Below are 20,266 nucleotides of genomic sequence, written 5' to 3'. Positions count from 1 at the left end.
TAGGGTAAAACAGGTAAGGGGCCACCGGAATTTTAGGTGCGACGGTGGCCATGGATTTTGAGGGTGGGACAAGCACCGGGCGTCGCAACACCACCCGCGGCGCCCCCAAGATATATTCGGCCCTTTTAATTGTATTTTTTATTTTTCAGCCGTTTTTTGTTTGATTTTGATTTTCAGCGTTGGTAACCGGCCATGTCCTGTTCGGTAGTTTTTTTTTGCGTCAGTCTTTTTTTTTGAATTTGAATTTAAATTTTTGAATGTTAACGGTCTGTCCGTGACATCCGGTTCAGCCGGATGTTGCTTTATTTTGTATTGATAAGCGTTTTGAGTCGGTCTCTGCGCTTCTGTTAGGTTTTTTTGAATTTGACAGCTTTTAGTTTTGATAGGCATGATAGGAACTTTTTTCTGTTAATGGCGCAGGAACAGTGAGGTTGGCAAGGACCCGCCCCAGCCGACAATGACTAGCCAATGTGCACCACCACATCATGCCGAACGCCTTCCTTACTGCTTCCATCGTAAATGCGAATCCATAACAAAACATTAATACATATATGTATCAGTGAATTAAACAAACGGTTTCAAATATAAAGATCAACAAAATACCCTACGCAACGCATCACATAATCAATCAACCTTTATATGCAACAGCACAAAGCGCTTTTACTTTAACATAAATGAATCAACATTCAGCGATTAGTAATTCAACCAGCGTTGACAGGTTGACGACGCCGTCGTCATTTTGATGATTTTCAACTAGAATGACGCTTGGACGATTTTGTAATGAAAAATGACGATTTAAGCCTGCCTTCTATGTAAGATTTATATTAAATATTCAAACACCAAGAAATTACATATATTTAAAATTGAGACACAAGCTTTATTGAACATTTTACACCTTATACTAAAAATATGCTAGCTTTTGCTGCAGACGGAGCCAATAACATGACCGGCTCGAAGTATTCTGTCGCCCGAATTTTTGAAAAAGAAATTCGTAACTTAATTACTTTTAAATGTATAAGTCATTCTTTGGCACTTTGCTCTTCGTATGCCTGATTTAAGCTACCCAGCCATGTAGAAACATTGGTGCGCAATGTGTATAATTACGTTTCCAATAGTTCTCAGAGAAGTACCTACTCAATTGAAAAATATAATTGCGCTATTGGAATTGCAACCAAAAAAGATGCTACATCCTTGTCAAACTCGCTGGCTATCCTTAGAAGCAGTAGTATACAGGGTATAAGAACTTTATGAGCCATTGAAAATATTTTTAACTTCGCTGTTAATGTTGACAAAATAGACAGTGCAAATACCATTTTTGATAACTTTGAAGATATGAATGAAATTTATCCCTCCATACTGAAGTATATCCTTCAAAATTTTAATAAAGTTAATAAAATTTTCCAGAGTGAGGGGCTTCAAGTGCATAATATGTATTCAGAAATAAAAAAAAAAAAACTTTTTTAAGTATATTGTATAATTTTGTAAAGCCGGAATGTATTACATTAGACAACATAGAAATTATAGATTATAAAAACATTTCAAATATATTGCAAAGTAATCAGATTTATACACGAGTTTATGCGAGGGATAAGCTTGTCATTTCTAACATTTCCGAGCAAGAAGAAGCGAAATTTAAATAATTATATTGAATTGTGTGATCAAATTGGAAAGAGTTTTGATTTTAACAATGTTGCTCTAAAAAAGTTTAGTTTCATGGATCCCAAAGAAGTTGCTGGAAAAAATTTATTATTTGCATATGGTCTTGCAACATTTTCGCACACAATCGATCAGAAAATTGTGCAGGACATTGAAAGCGAGTATAGGGAATTAAAGTTTTTAGAATTTAAGACATATTTTGAAGACATTTCTAAGGTTCCTCCAGAAGTTTTTTGGAAAACTATTTCTATTATCAAAAAAGCTGACCCTACATACGCTTTTTATATGCGTTCGTTGCAGATCTAATGTGCTTGCCACACTCTTCAGCGAATGTAGAAGGAATTTTTTCTAAAATAAATTTAAACAAAACAAAAATCCGAAACCGCCTGGAAACTGATACATTAAAAGGAATATTGCTAGCCCAATATTATTTAAAATTGAATAACTTTTCCTGTTATAATATTGAAACGCAAATAAATATGCTAAAAAAAAAAATGAACACGAAAACATATAACTAAGAAACTAAAATAATATAGGAGTTTATGCGAGGTTCGATTCGAGCTCAAAGAAAACAAAAGCAAAATAATTGTTAAAGTGACTGAAAACAAGTACCTTTTGTATGTAATACAAAATTTATTTTTAAGACGTTTTTGTTATTTATAAAATAAAATGAAATGAATTAAAAACGATTCTATATGTGGTATGTGGCAACAAAAAATAACAATCAAAGTAGATTGAATGAAATCCGGCGATATCATTTTGGTATCCGGCGAGTACAATCGTACGTCCCCTGGTACTAACCCAACTTCGTCCTAACTCAACTTTGGTTGTTGCCATAGATATGACGATTTACGAAGATTTTTTGGGCGGCGTCTGACGACTTGAAAAAAATATATATGGCAACGCTGAATTTAACATAAATTCGGCTTCGAAATCAAAATCACAAATGACGTTCGACATTTTAGATATACAAGAGTCCAACCAGCATTAATAACACTGACAACATCAACCGCCGTCCCTTTTTTGTAAAGGCTTAAACGCATTGTAGCTACAACGTTAAGCTACGTTAATTACAACCAAAAATCTACAGATCAAAATCATATTTCTTTTATGCGAAAATTATAAAGTTAAAGGCAACGTAACATTTGTGTCTGCAGCAACAGTGTGGGAAGTAAACCAATTAATGCGAATAACAACAACAAGTAACATCAACTAGGACAACTCGAAAAAAATTAAAGAACAATAATTAAAAGGTATAAGAAGAATTAACAGCGAATAGCAGCAAGAAAAATAACAAATATAAACAAAAACAAGAAGAAACGTAAGTCACAACAATAACAACAAAGATAGATATAACAGGCAACAACAAATCAAAATAAGAAAGAAATGGTGAGCTGTATCATATTATTCAAAACTATTTATATAAATTTTTATATATTTTAAATATATATATACATAGCTATATTAATCAAAATTTATCTGAAATTAAAATTTAATACATTTTAAATAGTTGTAAACTCTCTCTTCAGGAGATTTAAAAGAATATTTTGCATTTAATAACGTTGAGTTTTAAACGTTATTTTAAAAATAAATTTTTGACAGTCCATTTCAATTATGCTTCGCACGCGACCAAACGATTGAACGGGCTAACGATTCGCTTATTGATTTAGAAGGGCTTCTTCGCAAAATCACCTAATAAATCCATATGCGAATCCTAACAATAACGAAATTTTTCCACTTCAGTAAAACTTCCACAATTTTGGACTAGTTGTCCAGAAGCGTGGTTTATACATGCTGAAACACAATTTAGTACCAGTAATATAACACAAGAGAATACCAAATACAAACATATTACAACAGCACTTCCACAAGAAGTAATAGTAACAATTTTAGATTTTATCCAAAATCCTCCCCTCACTAACAAGTTTAGTGCAGGGTTTGAATTGCTTACTGAAAAATAGTAAAATTTACAAATTTTTGGCTTTACAAGCAAAGAGTTTTTGTCGGTTTGGAATTTTTGTATACAGCTTACATTTGTATTTGAAAAATTTTTCAGCAACAGAAAAAAGCAAAGCAAACAATTTTTATTTTTTTTTTCATTTTACTTCAGATATTACTTGAATGGATGCGAGCTGTCGTAGTTAGCAGAAAAAAAAACTTGAATATTTTACTGTGCTTTGAAGCTATAATTATTTCATGATCAACTATTTTTAAGTAAACATTTTTCAGTTTTATCACAGCCGAAATTCTGGTTTTGGATTACTTGCTGAAAATAAGTAAAAGTAAATTTTTTTTTACTATTTCAGCAGAACTATTTGATTTTCAAAGGGACATACAAATTTACATAAAAATTGTACGATGTATTGGTCGTAATAGCCTTCATCTACAAGTAGGTATTTCTTGTTTGTATGCTGTTTTAACCCCCGACACACATATATACGCATGCTTCTACTGAAAAAAAGGACAAATACGTACGTACAAAATCTGCACCTCCACCGGTAGCTTGGGGTATGTACTGGAGTCACTCGGGGTTTTTTCCGAGACCAAAGCATGGCATTTCAATGTAGCATGGCTCAATTTATCTCGGATCGTTCAAAATTTGTCACACAATGAGTAGCTCCTTGTGGAGAGACTGTTCTCCGTTCGGTCCTAGAGAATAGCACTGCCCCATCTACCGAAGAAATACATATTTATAAAACGGGCACATATATGTCACATGCAAAACGCGATGTTTTAGGCTAACCCCTAACACTTGTAGTCGACGCGATTTCTTTAAAACATGCATGGCACCTTTCTGTTCACAAACAAGAGCGATTCACACCGCGTTTAAGCGTACCTCCGTTCCTTCCACATCTATTAGCACCAAAGTTGGTCTGATAGCAAAATTCTCGTTTGTTGCTAATTGTTGTAATGAAATTTGTCATGCCCCTACTTTCGAACACGAGTAAGGTTCCTACAAGAAGTGGCCGTAATCGGTATATAGCCACGCAGAGTTTTTATATGTATATCAGATATATCCTGTAAATTGACTTTTCGATATTAAAATACCTAATTGAGCTATTGCCTTCAATTCGGGAGCAATATCTTCAGATATTCCTATTCAAGGAGGAAGTGCTAAAAAAAAAATACAATCGGCACACAACTACGTCCACTTTCTTTATATCAGACCAGCTTTGGTGCTAGTAGATGAGGAAGGAATGGAGGTGCGCTTAAATGCGGTGTGAATCGCTCTTGGTTGTGAACAAAAAGGAGCCATGCATGTTTTAAAGAAATCGCGTCGATAACAAGTGTTAGGAGTTAGCCTAAAATATCGCGTTTTGCATGTGACATATATGTGCCCGTTTTATAAATATTATAAATATTCTCTAGGACCGAACGGAGAACAGTCTCTCCACAAGGAGCTACTCATTGTGTGACAAATTTTGAACGATCCGAGGGAAATTGAGCCATGCTACATTGAAATGCCATGCTTTGGTCTCGGAAAAAACCCCGAGTGACTCCAGTACATATACCAAGCTACCGTATTTGTCTTTTTTGTCAGTAGAAGCATGCGTATATATGTGTGTCGGGGGTTAAAACAACATAAAAACAAGAAATACCTACTCGTACAATTTGTATGTCCCTTTGAAAATCAAATAGTTCTGCTGAAATAGTAAAAAAAAATTTACTTTTACTTATTTTCAGCAAGTAATTCAAAACCAGAATTTCGGCTGTGAAAAAACTGAAAAATGTTTACTAAAATAGTTGATCATGAAATACTTATAGCTTATAAGCACAGTAAAATATTCAAGTTTTTTTTTTCTGCTGACTACGACAGCTCGCATCCATTCAAGTAATATCTGAAGTAAAATGAATAAAAAAAAAAATGTGTTTGCTTTGCTTTTTTTTTTTGTTGCTGAAATATTTTCCAAATTTAAATTCAAGCAATTTTCTAATACTGAAAATTAGTTCAGCATTTTCAAACCCTGGTTTAGTGAACTTAAAAAAGTTTTGATAGAAAGACATTCACTTAGTGAAAATTCAAAGCTAGACAAAATTTTAAGTGATTCAGAGATGGGTGATCGAAAGCCCTCTGAGTTTTATCGGTCATTAATTTTGTTAGCTGGTTCAAATTTCAGTGAAAATATTTTAAAGAAAATTTGGTTGAGAAAACTTTCCAAAAATTTAAATGTCATTTTGGCTAGCTCAAGTTGTGACAATATTAATGAGTTAACAAAATTAGCAGATAACATTTTTGAAGTTATGAATAAAAACGAAGTTTGCTCAGTAAATACAAATTCAGATACAAAAGTTCAAAATTCGGTTGTTGAAAATTTAGTTAAAACCACTTCTTTAATGTGTGAAAGTTTTCAGAAACTTTCTTTGGAGTTAGCAGAAATTAAAACAGAAATGTATCGGAATCAATCTAGGACGCGTTCTAATTCTAGGAATAATTTTAGAAATTCTTTTAGGCACCATTCTAACTCGCGTAGTAATCCAAATTGGTTGTGTAGATTCCACTACAAATTTGGAAGTAATGCAAGGAAGTGTGAACAACCGTGTTCGTATAACAAAAACAAAGATTCAACAAACTAAATTCTTCCGTTTATAGCTGATAGCGTTGGTATGGGGCATGTGTCCAGCCTAAAACGATTAACTGGCGAGGAGTCCGAATTGCGACAACCCTTTCAAGGTGCCATACACGAATGTTGTCGGCGTCCGTGTGGTTACTCCGAGCTTAAGTCATATTGAGACGCCGATTACTAAACTTGGATGAAAAACAGAGACAAATGTTTTATAGAGGTCGTTGTAATTCTACCAATTTTTTCTCATACGAATTTAGTTAATTTATGTTACGACGTACACATTCACAACCATAACCTCACTCATTTCAATCATACGAATTTGTTTCAACGATTTTACAATTATTTGGCTAAACAAAAATTAATTATAGGATAGATATTAGAAAGCTCAAATAAAATTGTGTAATTCTTTACATATGTATGTGAAAACTTAGAATATAGTAGATTTATATGTCAAATAACAATTAATTACATATGTAAGAAATGGATTATGCTGATATAAGTATGTGAAAAAGTTAAATTATAATTTTGTTGTAATGATATGACTACTAAAATTAAATTTAGCAACGGCGTAGGATCAGTCAAAGATATTTACATATATGTACATATGTATGTATTTGAACAAAATGCGGGGTCCTATGCTTATGAAAAAACTGAAATGTTGCATTTGGTTATAAAATAAAATAAAAATGTGACTTTTTTAAGAGTATTTGTTGCGATTAATAAGAGAAATTATGAAATTTCTTGTAATATTATGAAAAAGCACTATATATAGGTAAATTGAGTTTAGTTAATGAAAAAAAACAACACAATACGCACATAACGCACATAAACAATGGAATGTATAGTTAATTTAATGAATTTTAAATAACTCGCTATATACATAAGCATGTAAAAAATATTACAATTTTTTATATGTAAGCAAAAGAATAGAAAATAACACTAATGATAAATAAAATTACAGCTAAAATTAACTCGTATAAAGTATTAATATTTATTCCGAACTGAAGGTAAGTGGATTTTACTTTAGTTAAAAATCATGATGCGGGGGGCGTAGACTACGGGACGCCCTTGGGCGTGAACAGCAAGGAGCCACAAAAGAATTATAAAAGTTACGTGGACGTCGGGATTTGGGTTCTAGCCCAGAATAAGCTGTCCGATGCAACCGTCCCTTGCACGAGACACACTGAGTGTCTGGGAGGCGGAGCGTCTTTAGTCAGATGCCTGTTGGGATGTCCAGATGGGCATTAAACAGAAAGTGTTTGTTCAGTATTTCATTAATCTTCCTAATAGGTAGTACTCGCGCCTCTATGAGAACACAAGAAGACAGACGTGGAGCATGCAGGCGGCCAGTCAATTACTTTGTAATTTTTATGGGCATATACTAAGAGGCTCTAGGAAACAGCAATTGTAATGACATAGAGCAAAAATGTAATAACAGGTATAAAACCGTATTAAAGGTACAATATTTAATCCGTTTAAATTCTCATTATTTTAAACCCCAAACCAGCTGTAAAATAAAAGTAATAAGCGTTAGGGTTTCTGATTCATTGTCTTATTATTTGGTGACATTGTAAAGGTTTAGAAGTAAGATATGTATCAGCTGTTCGTTCACAGCTGTGTTCACTGCTTGTTCTATCTCTTGTGGAGGCTATTCGGCAGCGTTGTAATACACTGGTAAATATTAGTGTAGAAATTGTGGTGTAGTAGCTGTAGTACTGTTTTCCGCGGATTACTTTTGAACGGGTCGAAAAACTTGACTTCCGTGTTTGGACTCTTAAAGTTGATAGAACTACGCGTCTTTGGATTGCCCATTTTATGGCTTCTGTAAAATTTTCGATAGGTCCCTGTTCCTGTGTCTGACAAAATTTACCATCACGGCAACCCATATCTGAAAATACGCGCCTTTTTTCGCTAATTATTGCATCTTTACATCGATAACGATGGCAGCAACCCGGAAATTTTGAAACTTCGTTCAGAGTAAAACGCATCCCTGCAAAAACGCTCCACGTCATTTGACTAGTCATTTTACGGCCATTGTGACTTTCTGCAGCGGTTATATTCATAGTCATTTTTGCATGGGGCGATGCACTTTTGTGACCAAATTTTCCGTTTTGTTCCTATTAATGTGATCGTGCATTCCGCTCCCACATAGGATATGAGCATAGCACTGTTCTGCTCACACACGTCACAATGCTCGTCAAATGGCGGTAATTTCTTCGGTTATTTCACTCTAAATTTTCCAGTCTTTTTACAATAAATTTTACTGCGGTTTTACCATTTATATATCCGCCATATAACTTGAATTTTACCTGCCGATTTACTTTACCTGGAGCAGCCACCCAGAAAAAATGTGCCCGTAAATTGCTTAGGAAAATTTGGAATTAATGATATAGAAAACAAAAGAGAAGAACTAACAGAACTATTGGTTGCAGTAAATCATCAAATCGCGAGTAGGCAATTGACAAATTGAGTAAGTTGACTTGTAATTGGCCAATTTTAATGCTATACCTTTTTTTATTTTAGTTCAGAAAGCTGCAATTGAGGTTCGAAAGTTACAATTTAAGTTCAAAAATTTCAATTCAAGTTCAGAAAATTTAAATTCAAGCTCAGAATTGCTATTTGTAGTTCAGACAATTAAAATTGAAGGTCAGAATTTCTGTTTGTAGTTCAGAAAATTATATTTGAACTTAAATTGTAATTTTCTGAACTTCAGTTGTAATTTGCTGAACTGCAGTTGAAATTCCTGAGCTTCAATTATAATTTACTGAACTTCTATTGAAAATCGTGAACTTCAATTGTAATTTTTTGAACTTAAATTGAAATTCCTGAGCTTTCAGAACTTCAATTGCAACTTTCAAATTTTTTTTACATAACATAAACAATTTAAAATTTTTTCTGACAGTTAAAGTGGTGAATTGCCTACCAGTGGTTTGAAACCACTTGCATTCGTGTTGGCCCTTCTCTATATCATTAATATAACAATATCTTTTGAATAATTTAATTAATACACAAAAATACATTTTTTTTCCTTTGCATTTTAGAACTGTGTACAAAAATATGTAATTTTACATATCGCAACCTAACCCTTAAAGTATTTCAACTCACAAACACAGTAACTTTGTGTTGAATGTTGATTTATACCACGAAAATAACAAAATTGGTAACAAACCCAGGCTAAACGATAACGTTAACTACCAAAAAAAAGTTATTTCACGATGCTTTCATGGATCGAGTTACACTTAAGTACCGATCTGAAATTTTTTTAAGTTTTCACATTTTTTAGTTTAAAATGCGATATATGCATTCAGTGGAATTATTTTAGATTGAATGTACTTCATGTAATTTTCTTTCTTCGTGATTTTGCAATAATAAACGTAGGTACTCATAATAATTTTTTGTTTTGAATTATGTGATTACAATATTTATAAGGACTATTTAGTTGATGGTATTGGTACTGTCAGTTAAATTCATCAGCAATTATTTATATTCAAAATATTTTTTCTATTTTATAAATGTTGGTTAAAAATTATTGACAAATTCGTTGCAATTAGATTGCTTTAAAAATATTTGCAAACTTTGTGCGATTGTTGAATATTATTTTAATTAGAGCATAAAAAGCTTAGATTAGTAACGTAGGAAAAAACTTAGAATTATTTCAGGTAAGTTCATCACAAATATTTATATTCAAAATACTTTTTTGTTATACATTGCATTTAAATTGCTTTAAAAATCTTTGCAAACTTTATGCGATTATTGAATATTATTTTAATTAGAGCATAAAAAGCCTAGATTAGTAACGTAGGAAACAACTTAGAATTATTTCAGTTAAGTTCATCACAAATATTTATATTCAAAATACTTATTTCTTATACATCTAGGTTATAAATTTTTGGTTAAAAATTATTGACAAATTCGTTGCAATTAAATTGCTTTAAAATTCTTTGCAAACTTTGTGCGATTGTTGAATATTATTTTAATTAGGCATAAAAACCTTAGAATAGGAACGTAGGAAAAAACTTAGATTTATTAGGTTCTTATATAGTTTTTAATCAAGATTATTTCAGTGTGTCTTGTTCGTTTGTTGTATATAGGTTTATGCTGTTGCAGAGCTGGATTTATTGGTCAGATACCGCCTTTGTATATGCCGGTTGTGGCTCCGCGTTAAACACAGTCTCATGCTGTCTTCGAAGTCGATCCTGCCTTGCAGTTTGAAAACGTCTAAATTAATAGGAATGGACAATAAAAATAATGACATTTTAAAACAATTTAAATTACACTACCAAAAAGTACGCTGTTCACGAGTTTCAGTTTAGATAAAGATCGTTTGCCATGTACTCCGTCCCAGTTAAAATTGAAAAGAACGTTGTCAGAGAAAAGTTTTCTCATTACTCCAATAATGTCTGATGATGCATCTTTCAGCATAAAGATATATAATTTCTAAATGAAAACCACCAATTTAAGTTATGAAATACAATTAAAAATATTCAAAAATACCATTGATTCTTGATAATCATCTGAGTCCAACTTTTTCTCAATGTTATAAACTGAATCCAACGATGTTAGTGGCATAACGATAGAGAGCTCGGTGTGAGTATCATTTTCCGTTTCTCCGCTGATACGGCATACTATTTTGTGCGTTTTCTTAATCAGAACTTTTGAGTCACACATAACTTTATGTTGAGCCATGACTTCTGGCAATTCTGGAAGCTGAAATTATAGCATAAATAATAATTAAAGAGAATCAAGGTATTGCGGCTACAATTACTAGGGTTTCACAAATAACAGTTCAATATTTCATTATGCACCTTTTCTTCAATCTTAGTCAATCTAAATTCCAGGTCGATATTCTTCTGTAATATTGTTTGTAGTAACGCCATTATATTTTCGTTTGTTGTAGGGAATGTTCCTTCGTTGGTTAAGGAAGTAGCCGCATTATTCAAAACGGTACTCGTTGTATTTAACCCTAGAACACACACCCAGAAATTACCACGTAAACACACACCCGGGATACGTTTGTACCCGGGACCTTATTTTGCGGTTTTTTTAATGCTTATTCAACCGATTTCTCTGATTTTGTAAATGTATATTTTAATATATAACAACAAGTATTTTGTCTTTTGTTTCATTCGAATATTCCTACTGGTTCCAGAGATATGGGCAAATAAAGTCAGGACATGCAACAGTGGATTTTTGTTTTTGTTGTTGTCCTGATAAATGCAAAACAAAATAATATAATTTATAATAATATACTTGTAGAGTAACAACGAATACACATTTTGGTTTTTATTTCATTGAAATATTCTACCTGGTTCAAAAGATATGTGCAAAAAGGTCGCGCAAGGTATGAGTACGTAGGTAGCAAATACACTGGTATAACTGGTTTTTGTATTTTATATGCAGCTGCAAGGGTTGTTTTCAGACGAGGTGTTGTTATAAATGCTGCCTGTTGATATATTCATTATTGTTTTGGTGCTCAAAAGTGTAAGAAGTGAAAATATAAGTGAAAATAAATATAACTGAAACTATAAATAACTGGATAAGAAATGACTTCAAGAAGAAACGAATATTTATCAAAAGCAGCATATAGAAGGTAAAAAATGTAAAATAAGCAACAATGTAAACATATACTAATTTTTTTTATTATGCAGACTAACTGAGGAACAGCGAGAATCATATATACAATCTTTATTTGATGAAATTTGTGACGATGACGCTCCCTATGACATTGACTCAGTAGATGAAGAAGAAATTCAATTCAATGACATTGAAATTGCTGATGACGATGCTGAAGTTTCGCAAAGTGCCGCAGAAGTATTACCTGATTATGCGGACTATGGGGATGATGAAGAAGACGATGAAGAAGTAGAAGAAAATAATGAATTATCTGCTAGTGGCGAAAAATTTGTTGCACGTGATGGTACTGAGTGCATGAAAGAACTAAATGTAAGTCGTCAGGTACTCGGACAAAATATTATAAGAGAACGTTCTGGACCAGCTAGATGCACTGAAATGTTGTCAATAGAGCAAACATTCAAATGTTTCATGAACGTTGAAATGGCTGATATAATTATGCGCCACACAAATAAGTTAGCAAAAGAAACTTATAATGCTTACAACAATGCGCATCCAAACACAACTCCTAATTCATGGACGCCTGTGTCAATAACAGAGCTGTATGCATTTTTTGGCATACTTATTATGACTGGTGCGAACCATAGCAATGGAGAACATGTTCGAGATTTATGGAGCGTCAAAAACTATCCTTTATATCGCGCCACAATGGGAGTCAACCGTTTCTGTTCGATATTGCGGTTCCTAAGATTTGATGATAAAAACACTCGTGCAAGACGCTTACTAACTGATAAAGCAGCACCGATCAGTGAGTTGTGGACGATGATGAACAATAATCTTGCTGCACATTACAAGCCCAGCTCATGCTTGACGATTGATGAACAATTATTTCCTTACCGTGGACGCACAGGGTTTAGGCAGTACATACCGTCAAAACCTGCTAAATATGGTGTCAAGGTTTGGTGGATTTGCGATGCCACAAATGCATATCCACTGCATGGACAAATATATACTGGCCAAGCAGAAACTGGTAGGGAAACGAACCAAGGCGAACGAGTGGTGAAGGATTTGTCTACCAAATACCAAGGAAGTGGCCGAAACATTACAATGGACAATTTTTTTACGACCTTGCCAGTTGCAGAACTGCTTCTCACCTGGAAACTGACGATCGTTGGAACTTTGCGCAAAAACAAATCATATATTCCTCAAGAAATGAAGCAGAACAAAAACAGGACAATTGGTTCAACGACATTTGGCTTCAAAAATAATGACAATGTGCTCTTATGTTCCCAAAAAAAATAAAGCAGTAATTTTGCTGTCGACCATGCATAATGATGCTGAAATAGTTGACAGTGGGAAACCTGAAATAATTGAATATTATAATCGTACCAAAGGTGGTGTTGATCGAATGGACCAAATGTTTGCGGAATATCCAACACAAAGACAAACAAAACGATGGCCACTAGCGATGTTCTTCAACATGTTGGACATTACAGCTCTTGCAGCCTACATTGTCTACGATTTGAATAACCCTATGTTGCCTTGGAGAACAAACAACAAGCGTAAGCAGATCCTGCGCAGCTTGGCTGAAGCATTGTGTATGCCCATTATTGAAGCCAGAGCCATAAATCGTCAAGTGACGCGAAATTTTTCGACTAAAATTGCTATTGAAGCATATTTCAAACGACCGCTGGAATCAATGGTGTCAACAGCAGCATCAACATCTGCCGCAGCGCACACGCCAAAACCTGTGTCCGGATCTTGCTATTTATGTTACGCACAAGAGGAAAAACGCCGTAGAAAAATCAGAAAGCTGTGCGCCAAATGTAAGAAGCCAATGTGTCTTGTACATTCGGTCACATCAACAAATTGATCTATTTGCCATGATTTTCCTTAGATATAAGATGCATTTTTATAATAAAAGTCAATAATATAATGTGTGAAATGAATATTTTTAATTCTTCAAATAAAAAAATAATATAAAAAATGTTTTTTTTTTATTATTATAAGGATTTTTACTATTGGGGTACAAACGTATCCCGGTTGTGTGTTTACGTATATAATGTGTTTGGAAGGCTGTAGCTCCTGAACCAATGGTCCGATCTGGTGCAAATTTTGAATTTGAACTCAAAACTAAATAAGCTTCCTAGATCCGAAGTAGGTATAGTAGGTATAGCGGTTCAAAAGTTACAACACCTCGAAGTTGATACTGGATACATTTGTACCCGGGTGTGTGTTCTAGGGTTAAGGAGGAGTGAAAGGACGCGCTGTGTTGTGCTACATCGATGATGTAGTCGTATCCCTAACGTAATCAGCTGTTTATTGTTACGACGGTAAACCAAAAACCAACTGGTTGGCTACGATACGGTTACGACCTTAGCGGCACCAATAATTGGATGCATTGATTCTCATAAGGTTGGTCGAATCAGCTGTTATAAGGTTACCGATACGGTTACCGATAAAGCACCAATGTCTGCAGCTTTAGTTGACGCGATAAACGTAAAAAGCCAAAGCAAAGAGAATAAATTATGAAGAGACGTCACTCGTTACTCGAAGCCATATGCTCAATGCTTTCTAAGAGGTAGTCGCTGGTTTTTTTGGGCGAGATGTGCATAAAATGTCTTCTAACCATTTTCGTGGGGTACTTGCGTTTATTTTTCCGCCTGTATTTAATTAACTAATTAATTCTCTTTCCAAAAATCACAGTTGCATAATGTGCCTACACTGTAGGAATAAATGCGAGACAATTCAAAAATGTCCCTCTTAGAAAAAATTCGGCATATATTTTTTGATTTCTGGGAGTTACTCGCCACTCGTAGCAGACTGGTGGCTCTTATTTTATTTATCCTCTTTGCATTGTTGCTCAAAACAAGTTTCCTGAAAGCGCCGATTGTGACGCAGCCATTTTGACGAGGCCATTTACAGTACGGCATCACATCACCGCAATCAGCTGTTCTATTTGTTTTGAACCGAGGTTCCTTTAGCTTTCGTAATGTTGCGGAAGTTTTTAACAAATTCCAATAAATATGTGCCGTTGCTTCACAGAAGACAGCAAGTAAGATTAAAATTAACGAGTTACTGAATATTTTTAATTTAGTTCATACATGACCAACAGCTATCAGCACCAAGTACGGTGAGCACAGTGCTCGATGATGAAACACTATTGGATCAAGCGCACATAGACGAAGCTGTGAGAGTGAATCCTTTGTTGGCTAGAGTGTCCCCGGCACAATGGCGTAATGTACATGAAACACTCATGAATCACGGTCTCAATACGAGCAATTTCCTGCGCATTGCAACCGGTTGTTGTTGTTGTTGTTGTTGTAGCAATGCTCGCCCCACCTAATAGCCGCGACCAATCACAAATTGTCATTAATATCCTCTAACGGGAGTCCAAGGAAACTTGCCGTTTCAACAGGGGTGGACCATAAGGAAAGGGGTGTTAGAGGCGTTGGTTCCACATTACAATTAAAGAGGTGGTTGGTGTCATGTGGGGACACATTGCAAGTGGGGCATACATTTTGTATGTCGGGGTTGATTCCGGATAGGTAAGAGTTTAACCTGTTACAGTATCCAGAACGAAGTTGAGCAAGAGTGACACGCGTTTCCCTGGGGAGTATGCGTTCCTCTTCCGCGAGTTTTGGATAATTTTCGTTAAGCACTGGATTCACCGGGCAATTCCCGGCATAAAGGTCCGACGCCTGTTTATGGAGTTCACCAAGGACCTGCTTGTGTTTTTTCACTTCATACGGCTGGATTCTCAGGTGCCGTATTTCCTCAAAATGCTTACAGAGATGACTCCTTAAGCCCCTAGGCGGTGCTGGTTCATCAATCAGATGTCTGTTGGGATGCCCAGGTTTCTGGGTATTCAACAGGAACTGTTTGGTCAGCATCTCATTTCTCTCCCTGATGGGGAGTATTCTCGCCTCATTATGCAGATGGTGTTCTGGGGACATAAGAAGACAGCCCGTGGCGATTCTGAGAGCAGTATTTTGGCAGGCTTGTAGTTTCTTCCAGTGGGTGATTTTTAGCCTTGGCGACCATATGGGTGACGCGTAGCACGTAATCGGCTGGCTGATTGCTTTGTATGTAGTCATGAGCGTTTCTTTATCTTTTCCCCAAGTACTGCCAGCGAGGGATTTGAGGATTTTGTTACGGCTCTGAATTCTCGGAACAATTGCGGCTGCGTTCTCACCAAAATGTAGATCCTGATCAAACGTCACACCCAAGATTTTGGGGTGTAGGACAGTCGGTAGCGTAGTGCCATCGACGTGGATGTTCAAAATGGTCGACATTTGGGACGTCCATGTTGTAAATAAGGTCGCGGAAGATTTAGTCGGTGATAATGCCAGGTTTCGCGAGGCGAAGAAACTGGAGAGATCAGGAAGGTAGCCGTTTATTTTATTGCACAGCGCATCGATCTTTGGGCCTGGGCCTGTGGCCATTATTGTGCAGTCATCGGCGTAGGAAACGATTGTGACTCCTTCCGGTGGTGAAGGTAGCTTATATATGTAGAAATTAAACAAAAGTGGGGATAGGACACCACCCTGTGGCACTCCTTGTTTAATTCTCCTTGGTTTTGATGTTTCGTTTCTAAATTGCACCGATGCCTGCCGACCACCCAGATAATTTGCGGTCCACCTTTTAAGACATGGGGGAAGGGTAGACCCTTCCAGGTCTTGCAGTAACGAGCCATGGTTGACCGTATCAAAAGCTTTTGATAGGTCTAGCGCTACGAGTACTGTTCTATGGTGGGGGTATTGATTTAAACCGCAATTTTTCTGGGTGCTAATGGCATTTAGCGCGGTGGTAGTGCTATGGAGTTTTCTGAAGCCATGCTAATCAGGGGCTAGCTGCAAATTTGCTTCAAGCGTCTTTGCCACTAGCGATAGGAGAGATATCGGACGATACGACTCACCTATGTTAGCTGGTTTCCCAGGCTTTAGTAGCGGGACCACCTTGGCCATTTTCCATTTCTCAGGTATGACAAAGGTGGAAAGAGACAGGTTGAAGACATGCGCTAAATATTTGAAACCCTCTTTCCCTAGGCTTTTAAGCATCGGCATGGTTATGCCGTCTGGGCCCACTGCTTTGGATGGTTTAGCACGACCAATGGCGTCCTCAACCTCTTTAGCGGTGATGGTGATTGGTGACGCGCTGGATTTGTGTTTATGTGCGTGTCTATTGGCTCTCCGTCTATCTTTGTCGACCGTAGGATGCATTATATATTGTCGGCAGAAAGCGCTCGCGCATTTTTTCGCGTCCGACAGCACTTTGTCGCCAAAGGCGATGGAAACTTTGTCTTTGTGCTTAGTCGGATTCGATAGGGACTTTACGGTGGACCAAAGTTCACCCACACCGGTAGAGAGGTTACAACCTCTTAGGTGTTCCTCCCATTTCGCCCGCTTGTGTTCATCCACAAGCAATCTGATGCGTTGGTTTATATCCCTTATTTGGGGGTCGCCTGGATCAAGCTGTCTTATAAGGTCACGTTCTCTCGCTAAGTCATAGTGCCATCGGTTCCTTTTATAATTGCTTTATTATCGAATCGTTTCAGACTGCTAAGCATTAGTTCAGCTTTCCGATCAGGTCCATAATGTAGCACAATATTAGCTTCTTCATCAACACCGTCTTTATTCAATGTACCATTAGCCATGATATTTTGTGGGAAATAGCCGAATATCCACAATGCGAACTGTAAAGCATAGACACCCAATTCAAGTGTAACACCACCACCAAGACTGCGCCGCCTAAGAGGAAATACAAAGATAATAAGTAAATGATTTACTCATCCACTCATACATCACTTACATTATACGGCCGACTTTTTCCATTGGGAAACCGAATGTGCAATTAACATTGAGCACCTCACCCAGGGCGTTGACCAAATTCCCTCCATAAGGAAACAGCCTTTGCTATGCGAATGTCTTATCAATTGCAACGTTTGATCCTCATTCATACAAAGTGGTTTCTCACAGAGTACATGCTTGCCATGGTCCAGCATCATGCGACTTATTTCCAAGTGAAAGGGGTTTAGTGATGAAATGTAGACAATATCTAGAATGAAGGAGACTACAGTTGATACATGAAGGTAAATAACTACAAGAGGTTTCTGACATGCATCTTTTTGTGAACATACCACTTTTGTTCAATGCTTGGTTTACGTTAACCGGCAATTTATCTGACAGAAATAGTTAGTTCAAGTGTTAAATGAGAAGCGCCTGAATTACACGGGCAAGATTGTAGTTAAATTAAGTGGGGGTGGAAAGGAATAGGTCTCTGAGAGATTGCTTCCAAATTTTTATTGAAATTTCAGGACAATGAGTCCTCACAAATTGGGAGATCGATCAAGCATAAATAAAACTTCAGGCCCATCTATCAAGATGTTCTTTATGTTAAAATGCACATTCGTAGTAAATTGAAACATCCAGCACCACACGACATTGACACATAAGAAAGTCGTGAGGTTAGAAGGCAGTTCAAAGGGAGTTCTCCAGACGTTTATGACATGAATTTCTGCGAAAGCTGAGGTAGCACAACCGAGCGGCCAATGCCAAAATACTGCTCTCAGAACCGTCACGGGCTGTCTTCTTAAGTCCCCAGAGCACCATCTACATAATGAGGCGAGAATACTCCCCATTAGGGAGAGAAATGAGATGCTAACCAAACAATTCCTGTTGAATTCCCAAAAACCTGGTCATCCCAACAGACATGTTGTTGTTGTAGCAGTGCTTCGCCCCACCAAATAGGTGCGACCGATCACAAATTGTCATCAATATCCTCTAACGGGAGTCCAAGGAAACTTGCTGTTTCAACAGGGGTGCACCATAATGAGAGGGGTTTTAGAGGCGTTGTGGTTCCACATTACAATTGAAGATATGGTTGGTGTCATGTGGGGACACATTGCAAGCAGGGCAAACATTTTGTATGTCGGGGTTGATTCCGGATAAGTAAGAGTTTAACCTGTTACAGTATCCAGAACGAAGTTGAGCTAGAGTAACTCGCGTTTCCCTGGGGAGTATGCGTTCCTCTTCCGCAAGTTTTGGGTACTGTTCTTTGAGTACTGGATTCACTGGGCAATTCTTGGCATAAAGGTCCGACTTTATTTATTATTTATAGAGTCTTATCGATGTTGATGGTTCTTTTCCAAATATAGATCAGGTTCGTTCCGGTAACAACCGCTAATAAGGTACAAGCCCGACCACCTGGGGAACGATATAAGATGACCACATTAAACCTTCTTGACCGAAGGAAGCTCTGCGGGGGGAGTGCGGATCGATTGGCGGAAAACAGTCGCAGATTTGAGTTTAAAAGTTATAAAAAAAAACAAACAATTTTTTGTACTCGAGTCTCAAAAAAACGAAATTACTTTTTGTATTTTTTTTTTTTGAGGAATTGAAATGTAATCAATTCCTTTGCTGTGGAGGAGAGGAATTGATTACTTTTTCCAATTACTGAGGAATGTAATGGGTAATGTAATGGAATTGAATTTACCCAGCTCTGAATACGAGGAATGGGAGAAGGGAAAAAAACTCGCACGGAATTTATGTTTAGAATTGGGCTGAATATGAAAAATTTAAACATTATTTTATGTCTATAGTTAAAATTTTAAGAGGTTTGAGCGAATATATTTTTTAAATTGGATAGCTTGGTTTATTAATCACATTTATAAGTATTGTACATACATTTGACTATCGGCCCAAAAGTAGGTATAATAGAGACCCATTATTTTAGGCTTCGTGTAAATATGGAGTTTTTGGTTCCATTACCTTATTTTCTATATTTTATAGACTTGTAGACCTACATTGACACCCTATACACCTCTATATTAGTATTATGTCTAATAAATTTTGTTCGGTCACGCTCTACTGTCTATGAGGAACTTGGGGTCGCCAATGCCTCGGATGCTAAAGAAACGTGGTTCGCCACGGGTAGGTGAGGTCGACAATTGGGTTGGAGAAGCTATAAATTGCGCTGACAACCCATTCAAAGCTTCCGCAACTCACCTACGCGAGGCCAATCCTGTTATAAATATGAATATTTAGCAGGCAACAACAACAACAGCAACAACAAAAGCAGAGTAATAAAGATATTTGACAAAAGAAATTAACGATCTCAAATAGATGTATTGTTGTTGTTGTAGCGATAAGGACACTCTCCGAAGGCCTTGGGGAGTGTCATCGATGTTGATGATCCTTTGCCGGATGCAGATCCGGTACGTTCCGGTACCAGGCCCGACCTTTTCGGGAACGATTTGTTATGGCCACATGCGACCTTCTAGGCCATCCCACCCCCTAGATCCATGAGGAGTTCGGGGTCGCAGAGCCTCTGCTGTTAATGAAACAGAACTCGCCACGGATAGGTGAAGTTGACAATTGGGTTTGGAGAAGCTATGGTAATTCTTTACTTTAGCTCACAACTGCTAAAACTCGTCCAAAAATATTGCGAGGTGTCAAAAACGCGTTATGAACCCA

The 20,266-nt window shown here is 36.5% G+C and overlaps 1 protein-coding gene across 1 annotated transcript; it reads right to left on the bottom strand.

Annotated features, from left to right (window-relative positions):
* Nucleotides 1–17,292: 17,292 nt before the first annotated feature.
* On the bottom strand, nucleotides 17,293–17,911 carry LOC137248514 (trans-1,2-dihydrobenzene-1,2-diol dehydrogenase-like). Its single transcript, XM_067779459.1, has 3 exons — nucleotides 17,896–17,911; nucleotides 17,660–17,849; nucleotides 17,293–17,542 (listed from the first exon to the last, which is right to left on the bottom strand). The coding sequence occupies exons 1-3, from the start codon at nucleotides 17,909–17,911 to the stop codon at nucleotides 17,293–17,295; spliced, it is 456 nt and encodes a 151-aa protein (XP_067635560.1).
* Nucleotides 17,912–20,266: the final 2,355 nt, after the last annotated feature.

The sequence above is a fragment of the Eurosta solidaginis genome, chromosome 4 (assembly GCF_040869045.1).
Source record: "Eurosta solidaginis isolate ZX-2024a chromosome 4, ASM4086904v1, whole genome shotgun sequence".
NCBI lineage: Eukaryota > Metazoa > Arthropoda > Insecta > Diptera > Tephritidae > Eurosta > Eurosta solidaginis.
Note: the sequence above shows the minus strand (reverse complement) of the source record. Positions and strands in the feature narration are given on the sequence as shown.